This window comes from Lissotriton vulgaris, chromosome 6 (assembly GCF_964263255.1).
Source record: "Lissotriton vulgaris chromosome 6, aLisVul1.2, whole genome shotgun sequence".
Taxonomy (NCBI): Eukaryota; Metazoa; Chordata; class Amphibia; order Caudata; family Salamandridae; genus Lissotriton; species Lissotriton vulgaris.
This window is the reverse complement of record NC_141694.1, coordinates 1,603,319,881-1,603,341,949: the sequence shown is the minus strand read 5'-3', so window position 1 is coordinate 1,603,341,949 and position 22,069 is coordinate 1,603,319,881. Positions and strand designations below refer to the sequence as shown.

General features: G+C 43.7%; 1 protein-coding gene across 1 annotated transcript; it reads left to right on the top strand.

Moving 5' to 3' along the window:
- The first annotated feature begins 1,393 nt into the window (after window positions 1-1,393).
- EPCAM (epithelial cell adhesion molecule) lies at window positions 1,394-20,379 on the top strand. Its single transcript, XM_086927771.1, has 9 exons — window positions 1,394-1,986; window positions 10,484-10,591; window positions 12,254-12,506; window positions 12,795-12,866; window positions 13,490-13,553; window positions 14,034-14,135; window positions 16,586-16,783; window positions 19,238-19,279; window positions 20,021-20,379. Exons 1-9 carry the CDS (start codon window positions 1,926-1,928, stop codon window positions 20,060-20,062), a joined length of 942 nt encoding a protein of 313 aa, XP_086783897.1. The 5' UTR covers window positions 1,394-1,925; the 3' UTR covers window positions 20,063-20,379.
- Window positions 20,380-22,069: the final 1,690 nt, after the last annotated feature.

Genomic DNA, 22,069 nt, shown 5'->3' with positions numbered 1-22,069 from the left:
TAGAACAGCTATAAGGACATGGTTCCGAAAGCTGCAGACAGGCTCAGCTCATGCTAGAGCACCATCTCACATAATACCAAGCACTCTCTGCCTTCGGGATTGTTAAGGCCTGCCTTAGGAGTGACTTATAGGTGTATATGTGTCTATATAGGTTTAGATATAGGTATACTATATCTAAGCAAAGGGTGATTACACCACTCTGCCCCAGCTGAGTGATCAGCCAGTTGTGTCAATTTAGTAGGGCCAGCCAGGGGTGGCATACTACAAGCTGCAGCCCCTGGTAGGCCTTCGGTGCACATATGCCCTGGGTACCTATAGTACACAGTACAGGGGCTTATAAGTGTGACCCAGTATCCAATTGAAGATGTACCTAAGGTACATGGAGTCCATTACAGTTACAGTGGATGCTTATCTTACCTGGTTTGTACAAAAAGAAAGTGACAAAAAATCAATAAATGTGTTAAAAAAATAACCACTGATTTATACACAGTTTGCTAAAGCACATTGTATGCTCTGTTGTGTATAATAGAAAACGTATATGACATTTTGCGTTTATCTGCAATTTATTGTGCAATCATCCAACAGTTTGCATTTTTCTGGAAAACTGAAACCAAAGTGGTGGACGTGCTCTTTAAATAGACAAGCAATTCCTGTTAAAATCACCAGACGCAAAAACATCTTATTGAAAACACAATAGTACCTTTGAAGTATTCAGATGCTCATTTTCAAATCACCCCAAAGTCATCAGGAACAATGTCATCTTGTAAAGTTATCGGAGAGTCATTTAGAAGTCATCCTTAAATCATCATGAATAATGACACCTACTAAAGTCATCAGGTACTCCTTTTGAAGTCATCCTTAAATCATCACGAATAATGACACCCACTAAAGTCATCAGATAATCATTTTCAAGTCATCCTCAAATCATCAGGCTGAGCTTCTCCAGCTTTGCTGATGACTTCAAGAGCTTGATGATGTCTGATGACGTGTAAATGACTTCTAAGGTAGTTGGATGATCATCCAATGAATCTGGGATGGCTTCTAAAGTAATCCTGTTTGACCTGGGAGAAGACCCGATTCAGGCCGCCGAAACTGTCTCTGCTTCAATAGAGGTCAAAGTGAAAAATACGATATTTTCTCAGGATCTCTCACTTTCCTGTTCCAAAATGTTGGCGTGTATGTGACAAGGTTCAAAATGGCTGCGGCCTTGCATTTGCATTTCATTTGGCATACATTGCGAGAGCTAGATTGGATTAAAAATTCGCTTTTACTTTAGCGAGTCAATATTTTATTGTTTGAATAATTCCGAATATCTCTCTAACATCTGGGGTGCCAACACTACCAAGCGTAAACACGGTGCGTCATTTTACCTCAGGGAAATCCCTTGCCTTTCATGGCCGTCGTTTTGTCGAGACAGACACCTTCTAATGAAGGAGGGGCTGATGAGCAAATAGTTTCTTCTGGGAACGGGCGCTCGGGGCTGCGAGGGCCCAGGTGAGCCACTCCCTCCCAGGCAGATGCGGATGCTGGCCTTGTGCAAGACACTGGGGGTGAGACGGGCAGGCTCCTCCCCCTGACTCACCTTGGAGTTTCACCCAGGACTGTAGCTATGAGCGTCACCTCCCACTAGCGATATATAACCCCCCGGCCTGCGGGGAAGGGTTGTTTGCCGCGGTTGATTGTACTGAGAAGGGGTTCGCTGTGTGAGCAGGTGTAACCCGAGCTTAAGGCGCAACCGCGAGTTTTATCGCCCCTCCCCTGCAAGGCTCGCCCTGTGATCCGAGGGCCGAGAAACCTGTTGGGTTAGTTTCACCTGAGAGCCAGCGAGGAAGGAAGGAAGGCTTCGAGCGCCCGCGAACCGACCGGAAAAGCCGTCGGACCTTTTAGCCTCATCCCAAGCGAGAGCTCTTTATCCTCGGGGGAGAATGAGGGTCCACCTGGGAACCGTGCTCCTACTGTTCATCGCGGTCGCCTGTGCGCAGGACGGTGAGTACTCGCCTCTGGGGTTTCGGGACTTTTTTTAAATTGTATTTATTTAATGTTAACCTTGTCGGTTTTATTGTGAGTTGAGTTCGTTTATGTCTGTGGAGCCCCGGACGGTTTGGCAGCTCCTTTATCATGGTTCTTGATCGGCCACAGAGGGCATGTATCCCGTGCCCTCCCACTCGCAAAATGGCGCTCGGGGCATGGACCACCGCCCACACTCGGGCCTCTAGAGTGCGGGTTTATTTCAACTGTGCACCATCGGGGGGACATCTTATGTTGGTGCGCCGACGGGCTGGTGCCTAATGGAAGACCGGAACCCTTTCTTCCTGGGAGACTAAGATCTGGACTTAGTTTAGGAAAGTGGCCAAAGCTTGAGTGATATGCGCGCGCAGGTGTTGGTATGTTGTCGACTGGACAACCCAGAAAGAAAACCTAGCGTGGTAAATTGTCGATTCCGTGAATTGTCCGAAGGATGTGTATTTCCTTTTGGATACAGCGAAGGGGGCTACATTGTATACATTAACTTAAAAGGTGGGCTGGGGGTCATTTGTTGGAGAATCCTCTTTCAAAGAAAGAGAGAGCTTAAAACTATTTTTACGAGGGGGGGGGGGGATAAAAGGTCTAACTTGATTACTGCGAGTCGCAAAAAATATTTGCGCTCACTAGTTTTTTTTACTAGCTCCTACCTTTTGAGCCTAATTTGAACTCAAAAAGGTGATGAGGGGAAAAACATTTGTGTATCTGATTTTGCCAATTCTTACTAACCTTGTGTTTTCTCCAAAAACGAATCCTTTGACTTGGACCTCCTGCACACCACCCTAGACCCTAAAGCACAATGTGAGTGACTTAATATTTAAAATGGGTTCCGCCCTAGTGTGCTGGGGTGGATGCCATCTGTTTACCTGACTTTGTTCTGTAAATGGCGGCGCTGTCACATGATCACAGCGGAGACCGACAGATTTTCCTCGACTTGGGTGGGCTCGCTGGAAAATGAGCAATTATGAAAAATTACCTTTGGCTGGTATCCTTTATTAGATCTCCTTCCTACCTGTTCTCTTAAGTGGCCCTCTCCACCTGCAAACTCTCCCCATCAGTATCTTTGATTAGTGGTGGTGATTGACTCTATGCAGTGGAGGGTCTGTTCTTTATCAAGGATTGTTTTTCCAGACCTCACGTTAGGATATATATTTAATCTTTATTAACTGTGCTCATCAGACCATACAGTAATTCTAGAAGGCCATAGTTGGAGATACCATAAATCAATTAGAACCCCCCCCCCCCCCCCCCCACACACACACTTCTATTTGTATGTTGTGAAAGGGCTGCTTCTTTCTTATACTTGAGCCCAACTAAAGTAGAGTTAAAGTATCCTGCTAGTAAGGTCGCTAGATATTAGTGGCTGCGTGTATTGGTTTCCTGACGATACAATCGTTGTTGGTTTTGGGAATGGACGTGAAGCGAGACCTAACAAATGATAGGCTTGTTATAATAAATAACTTGTAGCAGTTCAATTTAACGGGGCACCTCTGCCCTGAGATGCCTCGGTGGCGATTGAATTTGGAGGAGCAAGCTCTAGCTTATGGTTCCAGTAACGAATTTAAACCGCGATAGTTGGGTAACTGTGCTGTAGACTAATTGTTAAGGCTGGCGAAGAAACTGGGTGACTAGCCTGAACGAATTACATACACCCGAGTAGGGGGGATGTTTGTGCACCCCCTCGATCTGGGCTTAGATGTATGCCTCCGTGGTCCGGGCACAGTGCAGTATCCCGTAGCTGGTCCTGCAGTCAGTCATCTTCCATAGTTTTGGTCCAGTTTGGGTCTTTTAGCCCTAGTGCAGTAATCTTCCTAGTCATTTGTGCATTCTGTCTGGTGGATAAACTGACGTCATTGGGTAAGGTGCTGCAACCGGGCTTCTGTGGTATCCAGGGATTTCACCTTGAAATATTGGGAGGTGCGTTTGTGTCAAACATGAGTTTACTGTGCAGAGCTTCTAACCTCCTGGCTGTTGAAACAATCTCTTGACTCATTTCTTCGCCAATTCAGGGCGACACTGAAAGCAAGAGTAACGAGACACGTTTAAAATGCACGACTTCTCACAGGACAACTCTCCAAGGTGCGTGCAATGGGAAAGACGATCCCGTTCAATGTATTATCTGTCACCAGCTTTGCCCCGAAATGTTGGCGAGTTGTCATTATTCGCCTGGTAAACGATTAGGCACAAGGAGTCAGGCGACACCGAGATTCAACGCTTGTATGGCAGCGGCTAGAAAATGAAATGGGGGGGGGGGGGGGAGAGAAGCTTCCTTTAAGATAGCGACACCTTTACTTTGATAAAAGCGAGATAATCTATCTCCAGAAGAGATAAGCAGCTCTTCCACCATCTCAAACCCGTATCTTATTAGTGCACGATATACAGCTCGGGTGTAGCTACATCTGAAGGGATCTAAAACGATAACAAAGTGTGAACTGATCAGCTGGGACGCTGCACGTCACATTCGATGTACTGAAGGCGACCAGTACTGCTATAAAGAATTTCGTTTTCGATGTTGAAAGGATGAAATGCGAAGTCAGCCTGTCCGCATTGGGGCTTTTGACATGGTATGCTTACGAGTGCTTGCAGTGAGGTCACACCAGTGGTTAAAAAAGCTCACTCTGAAGTGTTGACATTTGGATCATTAATAAGCAGATGTTTTTATCATTGGCACTCTAAATACACGATAGCCTAAATAGACCCCGTTGGGACCTAAACTTCTTTTTTTGGGAAATGCGACCCCCATTAGCAGTAAGCAGCAACCTGAACTATTTGTCCGATTTACTTCAAAACCAATTACATGGCATGTAAATGCCACACTTGAGCTAGTATAAGGTCCTCTCCTGTAATTAGTCCTGTAATGGAATTACAAAATATTTTTGCTTTCTCACTTACTCTGAGCGGGCTCTTTCAGCAATGCATCAGGCTGCCCTTCTAATTGTGACTGAGTTTACAGTGCAAAGATCATTGAAGACGGTTCTTGGTTTATTTTAAAATCTTCATTTGTCCCAAATAGTTGTCTTATAATGGACCATGACCATACCACAGTCATATTTAAAAAATGGCTTGGCAGTGTAGTGTCCTGCTGGGCATGTTCTAGTGTCTCGTCACATACTAGTTTACTAGACACTCCCTTGAGTACCGGCCTCTAAACCTGTCCCACACCCATCCAACACATGCGTCACCAGTCTGGTCACCCAACCAATAAAAGCCAGAGTGCCTGTGCTTGGGGGCAGTTTGTTACCATAACCATGTCTGTCATTATGGCAGCTGCATGAGGGCCTAGGGCCCAAGATACTACAATGGCGATGGGGTGGTCTGACCCCACATGTATGCCGGCACGTTCATACTAGCTTAAACTCCTGCAAGCTACCTCTTCTGCTGCTGTCTGTTCCAGTAGAAGGGGCAGGGGAGCTCTCCAACATGGCATGACGCTCCTGCACCGGACTGCCCCAACCCAGCGCTGACAGTCATTTCACCTTACAAAGGCAGCAGAACAAAAAGCAAGCTCGGGGTGAGGGCAGGACGTCGCAAAATGAAGTTAAGTTGCTACAGTTACCTGGAGCATTTACTGTGCGGCATAATTTGGTGTGGTGCCGTGAAAACCGAATGGCACCCCCAACCCTGCACATGAAGTGCCTGCATGGGAGAATAGAAGACACCAACTTGAGCACATGATGCACCAATTGCCCAGTGAGAGGAGGGCCACAAGAATAGGCAGCACAGGGGTGAACAACACCGTTCCTTCAAAGTGATACTGAAGTACATAGACTGCTAGCAAAACCTCTATGTAAACTCCCAGTGAATAGCAACTGCCACTCATGGTCAGCCAATATCGCAGTGTTTGAAGCAGCTACGAGCAGCATCAACCTGGCAATGTCGAACAAAAGACAAGCCACCCTGCCACAACCGCATTAAAACAAGCTGAGGCTAGAGAAGCTGCTTGGGGTTTCCATTCCATGAGAATGCCGCAGCCTATGAAAAGCACTGCAGTGCCTACTAGTGGTTATTGGTGAGTACTGCGCCAGCTACATTCAGGGCTGGACTGGGAACAGAAACTAGCCCTGGTAAACTGCTCGGCCAAGTCCTCCCCCTCCCCTAGTGGGGATGGGGTTGCGGCCAAGCTGTTCGCTGCGGACAGTTTCAGATGATTTTGTTACCAGGGCTGATTTTGCAGGCCCTTGGTAACAAAAAAACTCCCCCTCTAGGGGCCCAAAACCTGCCCCCACCCTGGCGGCCCACATGGGCAATGCCTGGTGCCCGCTAAGCCAGTCCGGCCCAGACTGCATTTCATTATTTTGTTGTGAAGGGAATGGCCCTCAGTTACAAGAGGACTTCCATGGCCAGAAAAAAAGGTGGCTGCAGCACAACCTAGTGGTCGCTTGTTGACACCAATGCATCTCTCCCAGGCAGTATTTAGGAGAAGTTACCACCAAGGAGAAGAGTGCTCTGGCAAACACACGTACATTCCAGCCCGAACTAGAATGAATGCTTGAATAATGGTGAGAGTGGATCCTGTTCCCTTGTGACCCAGAGACTGAGTTGACTTGTGCAATGGGTGACACGCCCTCTGGTGGCTGCATTGTGTTGAGGAGAGACACTCTACAGAGGAAGTGCCCTCAGAAGTCCACTGCTGCTTCCGGGACGGCACCGAACATTTCGGACACAGCACGATTACCAGATAAAGGGAGAAGTGGGCTTTCAGCTCCCCCATAGCTGCTATCTGCCACCACTGCAGGCGAGGAGTTGAGGACTGCGAGCGCCCCACAGTGGTTGTCTGATTCCATCATGTGACAAAAGCAGGAACGCAAGGTGTCGGCTGACTGCACTATCTCAAAGGGCACAGAGACAATGTATGACTGCATGAGAGGGCCCCGTGAGAAGAGGCCATCCGGTGTGAGACTGTTTGACAGCCCCTGAAATTAGAGACACCTGAGAGAAAGAAGAGGAAAGGACGAGATTTAACCAGTCGGCTACCCCTAGTAGCAAATGGTCACAGCTGGTCTTCCATTGCGCAGGTAAGTTACTGCTCCGGCGAAGCATGCCTGCACTTGGGCTGGACCAAGTGCTTTGTTGGCGTAGTCTTAAGGCGCAAGCACTACAGAAGACTGAAGCAAGGTGATCCTCAATCCAGGGAGCAGAGAACCTTGAAGATCCCAGAGGACAGGACAGGTCCTGCAAGAAGTCCACGGGGAGCCGGCTGCGGGCATCCTCATAGACCATGTCCATCATAGAAAGGACCTGGTTCCCTGTCAGGTGATCACAAAAGATGTTAATGTCATAAGGAGGAAGACTTGCTCGGCTTCCCCTAACAAGAGCAGTAAGGAGCTACCTGTCATGAATGCAGGAAGGGCATCATCTTCACCAGTGGTTTTGAGTGTCTCTCCCCTCCACCCCCTGTGGGGAAAAAATTCACGCAGGGCCATCCCTTAATTTTTCACAATTCTATTAAACTGTCAATGTTTAAATAGGTATAGACTTAATATAAACATTGTAGTAAAGTTCTGTTACCGTTTTACAAATGCAGTCCAATACATGATTGCAAACATGCCGGTCAGGCAGGCCTTTCTAACCCGTGCAAAAGTATCCACAGTGTGATTATTAGAAACGGGGTGGGGTTTTGGAGGATATTTGGAGTCCCTTTCTATTTGACACCTTCTCCCAGCCAGAGCTTGGCGCCACCCCCCTGGGATCACTTGAGGCCCCCCAGTTTGAAGACCTCTGATCTAGCCCCATACCTGCGCTAGCATCACTCCACAGTGGACCAGAGACTATTTTGGGATTACCCTGAACACTACCTTAAGACTGTCGCTCATCGGCCCATTGCAGGCATAAGGAGAGTCTCATGTTCTCAGCGGGAAGCTGCCAGCACAGCAAATGAAAGGAGACTTCTTCCATAGCGATCCTGAATTGCACCTAGAATACCTTGTAGAGTAGAAGAAAGGTACAGAAGAGACTGCAGACCGGATCCAATAAAGCACCCCTACCTCCACTGCCGTCCACGAAGTGACGGACTTGTATGCTAGAAGACTCCCTGCCCTACGGAATGGACTGGTGAGTGATCAAAGACAGGAGAAGATGCGCAGTCCAACAAACGTGGCAGCTGGCAGGAGGTCCCAGTGAAGAGAACTGATGCTGAATGGCAGGATGACACACTGAAAACAAGAACCGAGGCACAGAGTGGGTGACCAGACCTGTCCCACTGAAGGACTGGATGACCACATATGAGTTGGAGCACAAGATCACAGGCGAAATTGGCCATGGACAGTCTCCACTACTGGAGGTTGCACCTGCAAACACAAGCCAGCCAACGAGGCGAAGCGGCATCCTTGCGACTGCCCAGCGGGAGAACAAAACTTAAACAGTCTGTAACCACAAACGGCCCATGCTTCCTAGCACTACCATCAGTTGTCAAGCATCGGCTGCTTGAGATAGTTGGTATCTCGACTCGCATACCAAGGAAGAACAGCACCAGCAAAGGCATCGAACTACATGGCCGGAGTCGTTCCAGTCACCCTTACTCCATGCAAATCACCACCTGTCATCGAGGTCATCACATGGCAACCACACAATCATTGCCATATGCATCACCCAGTCCAACGAAGGAGCAACTTCTCACCAGGGTGGAGGCGTACACCGGCAAAGCACCAAAAACACGTCACCCTTGGTAACGTAAGAGCACCAGCTTCCAGAGAATATCTGATAGCCCACCCGCTCCTGGGTCCAGTTGGTAAGCACTCTGACCATGTACCATCCACCCTTGTGGTTTGCACAAGCAACTCGGACGTGAATCTGCCAGTGATCCTGCAGCGGCCCACAAGCTGCCCTACACAGTAATGTGCCAACCCTACGAAAAGGGCATCCTGGACGTTCTGCACGAAGGAACGAGAGATGGTCTGGGAGCTGCTCCACCGAGTAGCCCTGGGGCATTCGAGGAAGAAGTCTCAAACAGTCTGACATCCCAGACCAGACTTGTCTGTTTCTTTGTTAATAGTGCACCTTCGAATTCTTGCAATTAAGATCAAATTGGCTGATATTATTGGCCCCATACCCAATCTGAACATTTGAATGCAAGGTTGACTTTGACCTGGTAACTCATGACCCGATGCCTTGGTGAAAGGTGTGTGGTGTGGTCAGAGGAGCAAGACTTGTCTATACTTAAATTTAAACCGTTCCTTCCCCTTGAGAAAAGACAACCGTCCGGGTTGGTTAATTCCGAGAGTTGAAATGCTTCTTCTGAAATGTAAAGCAGGGAGGAGGCTCCTGTGCTGTGAAACAGAGGGCGGGCCTGACCGCTAAGCATGCCTGCTTACATGAAAGAGATGTAAATGTAAACCCACAGGTCAATTTGCAAATGTAAAGGACGCTTGTAAGCCGGTTTTGACTTTAATTGCTGAAATCACGTGAAGCTTCCCGATGACGGATTTATTTTAAGTGGTATAAGTGAGATACCAGATAGACTGGCACCTCCTAGCACTAAGCATACATAAATCACTATTCTCCACTGCACCAACCATGATTAATTCCCCAGCGATTAACTTAACTTGCATTTATTTTTCATTTAAGCTGTCATTTAATATGTAGTTTTCAAAAAGTAAAATAGTGGAAGTTACAGAACGTTTTGTTTCTTTAGCCCTGACCCCGCCCCCACGCTAACTCGCCTCAGCCCACATTGCATGGAGCATAAGGGTTCCCATACTTATTTTATTTTTCTGCGCCTTGACCACTGGGAGTGGCGAAGGATTGTTTTTCAGGACTGACAGTGGCAGTTTGGACATCTTCTGGGAGGAAGGGCATGGATTGTTCTGTTTGGGAGGCTCATCTACTGAGGCTCGATCATGACTAGTTGCATGACTTGCCGGTGATGATGGTAGTTGAAGCAGCAGTGTTGTACCTGCTGCACTGAACACTGGGTGCAACTTTTAAACCAGGTTATTGCTCATCATATTCTAGATCGATGTCGCAATAACCTAACCTATACGTATACATATTTCAATTCCGGTGTTTGCGAACATGCCAGCCTTGACCTTCCTACCTGACCCTCAATCCCCTCACAAATGTTGGTGATTTATTTTTCAGTAATTCTAAAGCTTCTTGGCTGTTCTAAATACTTTATCTAACTCTTTAGAATCCATTCTGTTCCCCGGGGGTGTACGTTTTGTAGCACATGTCATAATTAAATGCATCTTTATTTCAGGAGTTACACACGTTTAATCTGTCTATGTAAGCAGGATGAATTAATGTCGTCTCATGTGTTGGTCAACACCAGCAGTCATCGTGTTGCAGTTACCCGATCCATTGGTTGCACAGGTGTTCACGGGCCTTTTTAAAAAAAAAAATATATATATTTGATTTTTTTTAAAAAAAATATATATATATTTGAGTATCCAAAGGTTCGGTTTGTCACAAGACTTTCTTTTTGTGCACTTGAAGCCCTGTAACATTTTGCTTTTCATCTTTCCAGGATGCAAATGCGCATCGCACAGGCAAGTACAATGTTCTGGAACGCCTCCCGACTGCAGCTGCAACTTTGCAGTGGGATCAGAAACTCCTAGTGTCAACTGTAATAAATGTAAGTATATTTCAGCTTACTTTGCCTTTTGCTCCATAAAACCTTGCCAAATGTTCCTAAATATGTTCACGCTAACACCATGGGACTAGGAGGCAGAGCTTTGGTTATGTCCTCCTAATAAACTAATAGATACTCAACGTAATTTGAGAAACCACCATAATGTTAACAAGCTGTTAAAAAAAATATATATTGCATCCCACACCCACTTAGGGAGTTTCAAAATGTTCCCCTCTGCACTTACCCTAATCAGCACTCCTAGTAGTTAACTCTTACACCTCAAACATTTGGGCTTTGTAGCCCACACTGTCACCCTTTTTGAGTGTCGGTGTGAAGAGGAGCCCATTGATGAAGCATATCACCCAGGGCCTGCTTTAGGGGTGTGTTGACAGTGCAGCCACATCTGGCTATGACTTAGTTGAGGGGAGAGGGAGTGACTATATGCCAACTGCATAGTATGGGTTACAACATTATTTTTTTATACCAACTCTTTGATTTCCTATTCCAAATATTGCTAAATGGTTCATTAGGGTAGAAACATTCTTATTAGTAAAGCAAACCCCTGACAGCACTGTAAAATGTGAGTGTATGAAAGATAAAGTTGTGGGTGGGGGGTGGGAGCTCTATTGGAGGGTAGTAGTGATATAAGCAATTGAAGATGTCATTAATGGGGAGAGGTGTATAACAATTGCGTTGGGTACAGCAATTCTAAAAGCTGCCGAAGCCACCCCATGGGTGGGTAAGGGCTTTTGCCCTTAAAAGCATCTTTAATTACATTCTAACACTGGTTGTTTCTGACGGATATCCTGGATTAACTAATTATTTAGTCCTATTGCAAAAGCATAAACTGGACTAAAAAAATCCGCTCACTATGGTGAACCAGATTTAATCAGGACGTGCTATTTCTAGGGCCAACTCGCCAGTTCTGGTGAGCTGACAACCGGTGTTCTGCTTGCTCACTATATGAATGAGCACTAAAGATGCCTTTTAATCTAATCTTGTCACACTTGCTCAGCTTTCAGAGACGGAGGTCAAACGTAAGTTTGTCTTCCTAAATTTTCTTTTCTTTCTGTGACTGAAGTTAAAGTATTTCTATGTGACAATCTCACTAAGGCAAGCCATGGATCATCTGCACTCTATACGTGGGCTTGATTCTTATTATACATGGAGCAAATGTTTCATGAATAAAACGTTTTTTAATTCCAATCCGTTTATTATTTCTTTCAAAGAACCGTGATCATCACAGGCAGTCTAAAACACTGGTTAAATCTTACGGCATTGAAGGTTCACTGCACTAGCAAAAGGATGGAACTATAGATGGGGTTTGGAATTCGTCGGGTACCTTTTGTGCAAGGAACAATCAACATACAGTTATGACATATGAAGAGTTTGGGTGGCGTTAGCCATAAGGTGTATTTGTGCAGAGGGTTCAGCTTTACACCAGTGAGGCAAATTGAACATTCGTGACAAGTAATGGAAATGTATTTTTTATAAAAAAAAAATTGGGTTTACAGCTGAAATAGTGAACTTTCATATTTGAAGGTGCTTTCTTATTGATGGTGCTTATGATCCTGGAAAGGGGTGCCTATGCTTGTTTGGCCCATGTGACGTGCTTTTATGCTTTTTTTCTTCCAAGCATCTGAATTCAACTTCATTTTGTTTCAGTACTATCAAAATGTTGGCTGATGAAGAGAGAATCCCTTGGTGGAAAGGATGGCCGGCGACCAAAACATGACTTTACTGTTATAGACAATGATGGCCTCTACAATCCAGACTGTGATGTCAATGGTACCTTTAAAGCAAAACAGTGTAATGGCACTGATCAATGCTGGTGTGTCAACAGTGCTGGAGTCCGAAGAACTGATCGGATGGACAAATCCGACAAAAAGCTAAAGTGCGACCGACTTGTCAGGACATTGTGAGTGAGCTACATTAATGCATGCCAACTGGCTGAGCTGTGTCTGCTGAACTTTTACCTTACCACAGTTACCTGTTGTGTTGCTGAAGTGCAGTAGTCTGGTATCTTGACAGTTTCTTTTCTCCATCTGTCTTAAACAATTGTGTATCCATTTATGGATCTCAACCCTTAAGCTTTGCATGAAGATTTCCCATGTGTTTCCTTTTTATGGGTTTTTGTGAAAGGGACCTTTAGCATTTGACCAGCCACGTTGCAACTTCGTCACATTGCCTTTTTTGTATTTTTCAGCTGGGTGGTTATTCAAATGAAACTGAATGACTCTGCACCTGCGACTCCAACCGAAGAAGCTGCTTTGAAGGCGTAAGTCAACTTGGTGTATAACTGTTCCTGTATCACTTTGCTTTGGGGATACTAAGCTTCCATGCCTGCAAATTATGAAATGAATGTAGAACATGGGTGTAGGCAGAGTCTGTTCTAATCCCTTTTTTTGAGAGGTCATAACTCATGCTGCGGTTCTTGTTCTGGAAACCTTTTCAGTGTTCTATTTTAAACACTTGCGTTCATTCACTTTGCTCTTCTTTATACTTTTGCCTACTACTTAAAAATTCTTATGTGACTGAATTGTTTTATGCTTGGTATTTGGATTTTCACTGTTTAGATTACTTGCCTTCTACATCTTGTGAGGCAGTTTGTCTAAATGCATGTTTGCACCCCATTCTGGATGGCCCCGAAGTAGTTTCAGGAGGAAAATAGGGGGGTAGTTTAGGGAAGTGGGCTCCAAATAACTGGGACCACATCACCGTATCCTGGTAGTTTCTTGCGAAAGTGGGTGTTTAGCTTGTGCTCTGCACTTACTGAATATTTTAGGTATTTGATGTCTCTTCACTATAGTTACATGCAAGTGGTGTAGTTTGGATTGCACTTGTGATCTTTTCCCCAAATAGCTGGAAATTTTATATTGGTACAATATATTCTTTTGGCAGGGCTCTCACAAACGCGATCACCAACCGATACAAGTTGCCTAAACAACATGTTCATAACATTGAGGTAAGAAACCTAGCTCATCAGCTCTGTATTAAATGTCTAGCTGGTACTGCTCATACTAAGCCAGTTTAACTGATCAGAGTGTGTTTGTGTCTATAAGGAGAGGTATGGCACCTACAAGCAGGTGACTGCAAAAAGTACGCCTTTTTAAGAGTTAAAAAAATGCTACCCTCTTGCTTTGGGCTGAGGAGCTTGGACAAGAATGCAACACTAGGTTCGTAAAACCGTGAGGGGGCGTCACTATATTGAAATGTGTCCTAAATCCCCATCTTGTTGGTTGTATATCTGACTAACTTACTTTAGGATTACCTAGCTAACCACACTCTATTTTGAGTGGATTTTAGTAGATTTCATGTTGAGAAATGCTTTAGTGTATTCTTGGACATATGGGTAACCACTTAACAATTCTAATTAGTCTTTAAGTTTTGTCAGTAAAACTTCTGTCTGCTACTTCATGCAAAGTTAACAATTTTTCCTTTGCAGTTTGAAGGTACATACGTCTTTGTTGACCTGAAGCAAAATGCGAGTGAGAAAGGCTTAACTGACCCAGACATAGCAGACGTAGCTTATTACATGGAAAAAGACGTAAGTGCTGAATCCGTTAAATTGGACGATCTTATGGGGTTGGTTTTGTTTTTGAAGGGCTTGAAGCACAGCCTTGCACATGAGCGAAAATGCATTTGAGTCCACTTTTTTTGTTTGTGTGGGAATGGGTAAATGAGAACTTTAATTGTGGAATATTGTCAGTTTTACTAAATGGGTTTTTTGGTTGCAAGTTCCAAATCTGATAGGGTGTGCAGTTATGTTTTGCATTGAGATCTGTCTACTGAGACATTTTGCCTACTTACATGGGTTGTTAAGAACCATCCACATGGCCGACATCCACTGCTGGAGCTAGCTTCTATAAGATCTTGGAGCCTCTTGGTTCAAAATCCTAAAACTTTGTGTGGCTTAAGAGCTTTAATAATAGACCTGATGCCTTGTGTGCAACTGCTTACTTTCAGAAGTGTATTTGGAGCACTTGTGTCTTTTCTGTACTGTCTTTAATAGCTAACGGGCACGGTCTTCTGCCTTGTCGACCGCAATGTAGGGCATCAGATATTTTAACATATGCATTTAAAGCTGGCCTTTTTCTCTAGTGACAAGACCCCAAAAGCTGTTTTCACTGGTAGGGCTGTTGCTGGATTCTAGAAAATGTTTAATTGCATATTAACTTTGGTCTGGAACTGTGATTATTTTTGTCAAACCGCTAAATTAGTCTTTCAGACTATTTTCACAATTTAAAGTGTAATTCATTGGTGAGTTGATCCTAAAATAACTTTTAAAAAGTTACCTTTCCCTTCCTGAGGTTAATTTACATTAGCCTGGCTGCAAGTGCCTGACCCTAATGAGGTGTGAAAACTGACTCTGACCAGAGCAATGACATGAGCCTTGTGTCTGGATTGACTGGGGTGGAGCATAGGATTGCTATCGGCCCAGGAGAGAATTTGGGTGGACTCATGAACTTCATTAACTTGAAAGGGACACATTTGAGGCCTCCACATTGTTTTGTGTAAGGTGAAACCTGAAGAATGGAAATCCTTTGTTCCCAAGGCCCACACTAGGTGGGCTGGCTTAAAACATAATCGGTGTAAAGCTACTTGCAGGACTAATTTGGAGGCAACTGCTAATGTCCCAGGCCATCCTTGTATGGACTCTGCACAAGGGGAGTTCCCACACCTCTCCCCCCACCCCCCTTACCTTGATTGTGATGCAATATGGGGTAGTTTGCAGTCTTGTGAAGTGGGACTGCTGAAAAGTGGGAAAGGTTGTCCCTGGGACCTCCCCTACCCTCCCCCTATTGGTTCAGGAGTGTTTAACCCCTTCCATGCTGGGCCGATTTTGCTGCTGTGCTGGACTTTTAAAGAGTCAATGGGTTTATGACGGCCCCCAGCCGTCATCAGCACACGAGCACTGTAATGCATGACGGATGGGGGCCGTCATCAGCATGGAAGGGGTTAAGAGTGACAAGTTGGCACCCCCACCAACCACAAACCACCAGTTTATGGCCACCATAAGTGACACCCCTGCGCCATTTTCTTCATGCAAAATCTTTTTCGTTGGTTTGATGCTGCAGAAAGCAAAGGCTGGCTTTGGCATGCAATATTTGCAAAAAGCACTCTAACACTCACTGCAAATAGTTTATTTGTATCTATTCTCTGCTGTGAATGTAATTAAACAGCGAATTACATTTTTGGAAATTTTTTGCCCTGTTTGGATAAAGAATTGACATTCACATATTTTCATAAACTAATTACTTTAAAGTGGAATCATTCGTCCAGCTAGGTGTTTTTCCAATAAAACACCGTGTATTGAACGTAGAATTGAAAATCGGTACATATTTTTCAAGAAAATTGCACTTTGCAGCCAAGAGTTTAGAAACCGCTTGAATCTTGTTTTGAGCACTGGTTTATCATATTATGACAGTCATAGTGACCCAGGACTGTTCTCTGTACACAGAGCAACGGACAGTCATATGTGACGCTCAACCCAGCAAATCAACGTGAAGAACAAGTCTGTACAATTATAATAAAGCCACAGTGATGTTGGCATGTCCGGTTTCTCGTTGGGCTCCCAAAGACTACATGGCTGTGTAATTATGTAAACTAGCCCCTCCACACCCCACCCCGTCCAGCATGTGTCCGTTCTCCATACTGAATGGATGTTTTACTCGCTGAAATTAAATTTCCCACAAACTGAATTCACTGAACTTCAGTTTTAAAATTGTTTCTTCGGAGTCTCCTCTACTTTTACATGCCAGTTTAGTACATTTCTAGTTTATAGATATCTTGACTAGCTGTGAAAGTGTGTGCCTGCCTTTAGTGTTGGTTGGCCTGTGGTCATGGGTCACTGACCATTTTTTTAGTTTGCTGGAGTTGGCCTTTCTGTAAATGTGCATATCTGTTTTGCTCCCAAATTGGGTAATTCTCACTAGTCAACCTAAGACTCGCTTGTCTGCAAATTCTGGATGTTAATTTATTTTCTTCTAACTGCAGATCAAAGGGGTTTCGCTGCTGCCACTTGACAACGGGTTTGACATTGTTGTTAACGGAAAGTCTGTGGGAGTTAAGGAGCCACTGATCTCTTACATTGATTCAGAGCGCCCAGAGTTGTCCATGAAGCATCTGAGTCATGGTATCATTGCTGTCGTCGTTGTGTTGCTAGTTGCCATTGTTGCTGGTATTGTGGTATTGGTAAGTAGTGTTAACCAATGATTCCCTAAATTTTCTTTGACTGTATGCTTAAATTACTTCTCTTGCCTCACTTGGCCCATATTTTTCCACCCATTTCTTTGTAAGTAGTTACGCTGACCATTATCTACTGGACACCGAACACATATACAGTTTTGTCAAATGTACTACCAGCTGGACAGAACCTGATGTAGCATTCCATTTCTGATTCTGTTTGAAAGCAAAACTACTTTACGATCTTAAAGTTTCCAATTACAATGTTCCTAGTTCTGAAAAAACAAGCAAGCTACAGTTTGAATGTCTGTTGTATAGCTCTGTTTGCTGCCTTGAACTATGTTGCACAAGCAGGCATGTTCTAATTGGAGGGTGATCTGGAAAATGAAGGCAATGCTGATTTAACTCTTTCCTGCCACAGTTACCCCTGTAGCTCCAAACCCGTTCAGCTGATTGTGCACGTTTGTTTCCTCCAGCTAGTGGAACTAATCTGGCCATTAAGTCCTAATCTAAAATACCTTAAGTCTCTTGCACTGGCTTCACTAATTTGCATCTTAAAATCTGACCATGTTGGGTTGTAATTCTGCTAGTGTTAACCGCATCGATGCTGCGGCGATTTTAGCACTGTGCAGCTTTTTTTTAAAAGCTGCGTTACATGCCGAGCTCAGCTCGTCATCAGCACACGCCACCCGTGGGTGATGACTAGCTGAGCTCGTCATCCGCATCGAAAGGGTTAAACTAGGCTCTAGCTTAAAATGTAAGGAAAGACTGACTCTGATGCCTTTTATTTGGAGATGGTGCAGTGATCTATTGCCTACTTGGGACTGGCTTTGTCACCAAGCTACTTAAGAACTTGCAGTGCCCTGGAAACTTTCCCAGAAACCCAGTGGCTGTGGTATGGGGCATGTTCTTGACCATTCTGGCTGCAGTATTACTGACTGCCCCCGACATGCCGTTCGATTATTCCATAGCTTATGTATGTTAAAGTCCTGGCCAGGAATACGTCTTGTGCTAAAGCAAAGTAACTTGACAGCCGCTTGAGGCAATGCTCAGTGTGCACATGCAGGACGATGGGGTAACTATCTTTGCACAAAATGCATCCAGCAAAATAGAAGTTTAAACACAGGTCTAAATGCAGATCATTGACCAATAAAACACCCCAGTTAAAAACTTCACCCAAAATATAGAAGATCCCCATATCGCCCACTGTATGGCGGGGCGAGAGCCAACCACAAGGCTAACACTTTTCAATAGGGCCTGTCAACATGACCTCATTTAAGCAAGCTTCACCACGAGTAATTATCCTGAGATGTAGATCTACTAGTGGCCCCATGGGGAGAAATGTATCTAGCTGTTACCACAGTCCATTTGTATCAGCTGAAAGGCGGAAATTTGAATCTTTTATGTAAACCATATTTAATGCTCTTGACCTATAGCACCTAAAACTGGAGTAAACTTTGACTAGGGTTTTCCTTTGGACATTTTCAAAGTTTGGTCACATGACTTGCAAAATCCCAGAACGTTGAGTAAGTACCCAGTGGAGAAATCATACTTGTTGCAAAAGTATCACATCCTCTTACAAAACTACAAGAACAGGCCGCTCTGTAAATGAAAACGGGTGTTGAGACACTGAAATTAACCTCATGTGCTACAAATGAGAATGTATTAGCTTTATTGATTGGGCATTGTGTAAAGGATCACGTACGGACATTCCAGGTTGATAGACTTTTACTACAGAGGCATAGTTTATACTTATAAAATGGACGTTAAGCGCATGTACTGGGGCGAGGTAGTATTGTTGAGCTAGATAGTTATGGGGTACCTGACTGGTTGATCAATTTCAAGTACAGAATTAAGGGGTACATCAAACCATTTTGCGATCACAAACAGGGTGAATCACAAAATCCGTCCGTTTACGATTGCAAAGGGCCTTTTCTGATGCATGTACACGTTTTGCAATAAAGGAAATCGCAATTTTCTGCGATTGCCTTAATTGTGAATGTAGTTAGGGAATCACAAATTGCGTTTTCACAATTTGGAATCTCAAATTACCATCAACTTCATGTTGATGGCCTTTTGGTCCCTTTGCACCCTCCAAATTTCATGCGCAATTTGCGAGTACCTGTTTGGTACTTGCAAATTGCGCATGCAATCCCATTCATTCCCATGGTTCTCATAGGAATGAATGGGAAGCCATTCCTTAATTGAGAGTCTCAAATGAGGAAAGTGTAGGAGTCGCAATTTTTTTACGCAAAAGGATTTTCGGTTCCTAAATTGCGATTCCTTAATCGCAATTTATGAATCTCATATCCTTACTTTGATGCATGTGGCACTAAGACTTCATGATTTTGGCAGCCCATAGTTCTACTTCATATGGTACTCACTTGGCTGTTGCAAATGGCGTCCAATTTGTTTGATCTAGTTTTGTTCATTTGCTAAAATTGTCTTTTTTTCTTTTAAAAGGTCCTTACCAGAAGGAAGCGTGGGGAATATCAAAAAGCTGAGGTATGTTTAACTGTGGCTACTTTTTATGTCTTCTACCAACAGCTGTTTGTCGGCAAGGCCGGTTTCCAAAACATTACATATGTCTGGGTTTGGTCAGTTACTGGATGGCTTGGTTTATCTCCCTTCCCTGATCTTGATTTGATGGCTTTGTCTAATCAACTGAGATGATTCCAGTCTGTGTTCTGATCTATATCCTATAGATTAATCCCGCCTTTGAAATAAGCTTGCTTTCCATGGGAGTGGCTTTTCTCCCTCTCCGAGCTCATCTCTTAATTTGCCAATCCCACCAACACCCTTCTCCTTACGACCTTTTTGGTGCCCTGTTATGGACCATTTTCAATGACCTTTGAAGAGTGCTGTGAATGCATGGCCAAAAGGCAACATCAAATGGGATTGTTTTAACAAATTTGCTTCGCGGATGGATGTGCATGCATCTGTTCATTATGAATTCAACACCATCCAAGGTGGCCACCACAGACTTGTGCACACATGTCGGTCCTATAGATTAGTTTAAATAAAGCTTTGGCAAAACCAATAGGTTTCACAGACCTGTTGGATTTTACATTGCTTGCTAAGCTTAAATTGCCAATCTAATACGATGGAACTCTTGCTGTCCATGGTAAAATGACTTCTAATCCTAACTAATTTCACTGTTGTGTCTGAAACCTTTGTAGCCAACATTTCATTATTAACTTCGCTTTGACTTAATGCTGACCTATTGCATTTTTCACTTGTTTGTAGGTGAAGGAAATGGGTGAAATGCAGAAAGAACTGACTTCGTAATCTGCTGCAATGCATTGATAGTTGCCAATTTTGTCTATTGGACTGGGGGACTATATAAGAAGTGTGGTTGTAGGACATCTTTACTACAGTTTTTGGAAGATGCATAACTTGTTTTAACGAGTCCTAAAAGTTTGTTTTTTAGCATAACTATTTACCAAGAGTCTACCACCATCCACGTCCATTAATGTTTGGAATGTTTTGTTCTCTGGTTTTGAAATATGGCTGGCTTATTTGTACAAGTGAAGGTTTTTGTTTGTAAATACTGATAGTAAAACTTTTTTATGTAATCTTTAATTCAATAAACCTTTTTTTAAGAATGGTGTTTCTTTAATTTCAACTATTGCTCGGTACATTTAAGTTTCTGATTTATGATTGGTATCAGTGATCCAATGGCGATTGAAACTGGATTCATGGCACATCATAGGTGCTATAAATGTTTATCTTGATAGTATGTGAACCTGCTTATCTTTAGCCCAACTTGCCTCCAGACCTTTCCGTTGTGCCCTTAGCCCATCTTTGCTGTCTTGAATTTCACAGCCTCTCCCTGATTTGCCTAATTGTGACCACCTGCCCCATTCAGTGGACCGTATTAAATCGGCCACCATGCATGCATTTAGATTAACATACCAATAGTCTTGCTGAAGGCTGTTCCTCTTTTTTTGCCCAAAGTCTGTAAATCAAATCTCCAAATGGCTCCACCATATCGCTTGTACCTTTTTTGGATAAGGGGCCACTGCCACCTTTTTAACATTTGCTAGCACCTGACAAGATGGCTGCCTTCAGATAACTTCACAATGGTATGAATAGTATTCAAACTGTGCTTGGTTCCTAAGAATACAGTGTTCACAAAAGGCACAGCAGAAATGCCTGTGCCAAATCCGTCTATTTCTTCCACAAAACACTTGAGTGAAGCTGATCAGTTGTGCAGTTCTTTTTCGCCTGGACACAAAGAAAAAGCCTTGCACTATCGCCTACTTGAATGTCATAATGGCAAACTCTAGAGCATGCGAAACAAGGCAGTATGATTTCTAGTCAGTCTGAGGAATTCTAGACCTGTTTCAGACCCCCGGCTTAATCGCAACTGATGACCTATTAAGAAACTAACTTGGTTCAAGGTTCTCTGTATCATCCGTTTGCCTGTCTATAAGACATGCCCTATCTCGCTGTCTTCTTTGACTGTTCAGATCAGGTGCTTTGTTGCTTCTCATACTACCCTTAACCGAAGTGCCAAAGCTGAAGATTTTTTTCAGCTTTCTAGGCCCATCTTGACCACTTTTCTTTATAATACTAATTCGCAATTGATTTTTCATGAAATTCTGAAAATGTATCTTTTCTGTTAAGCTCTGTTCTGCCCCTCTATGCTCGTTTTAGTTTATTTCTCTTCCTTTCCATCCTTGTGGCAACATGCCTTTTTGATGGCTGCACTCTTTAAATAAACAGTTCTTCATCTCTCCTATGAAGATATCGAAGTATTAACCTCAAATTGTTTCTTAAAATGGGTTTCCAGCTCTCAACTTATTCTGTTTTGTTTGCTACCATAAAAAAACTAGGATGTTTCTCCTGAAACTCGTGTTGATGCACCCCAGAACTTCAGAAGTGTAATAGTGAGTTATTTGTTAGAAAAAATAATGGTAATAACTTAGCAGACCCTAATGTTTTTAGATGTTTTGTTTGTGTTTGAATATGTGAAAGAAACGTCTTAAAATCCTCGTTAATATTAGGACATAAAACCCAGAAAATGTATATGCTTACAATTCAAGAACACTGACACCACTTAACACCTATGAGACTGACCAGTCAGTGCTTTTCTGTTTGACTATGACATTTGAGTTGCTGCTTATCACTTTTGTGGTTGCTTTAGTTTATTCATTTGTATCCGTGTTATTTTTGAAATGTGCGAGTTGAGTTGCAGTGTAATTGTGATACTTAAAATTTTTTTAGTCAGGAGTGCCACCCATCATATGTATGCTTCATGATAATATAACTTGTAAACCGCTGATCTTCATG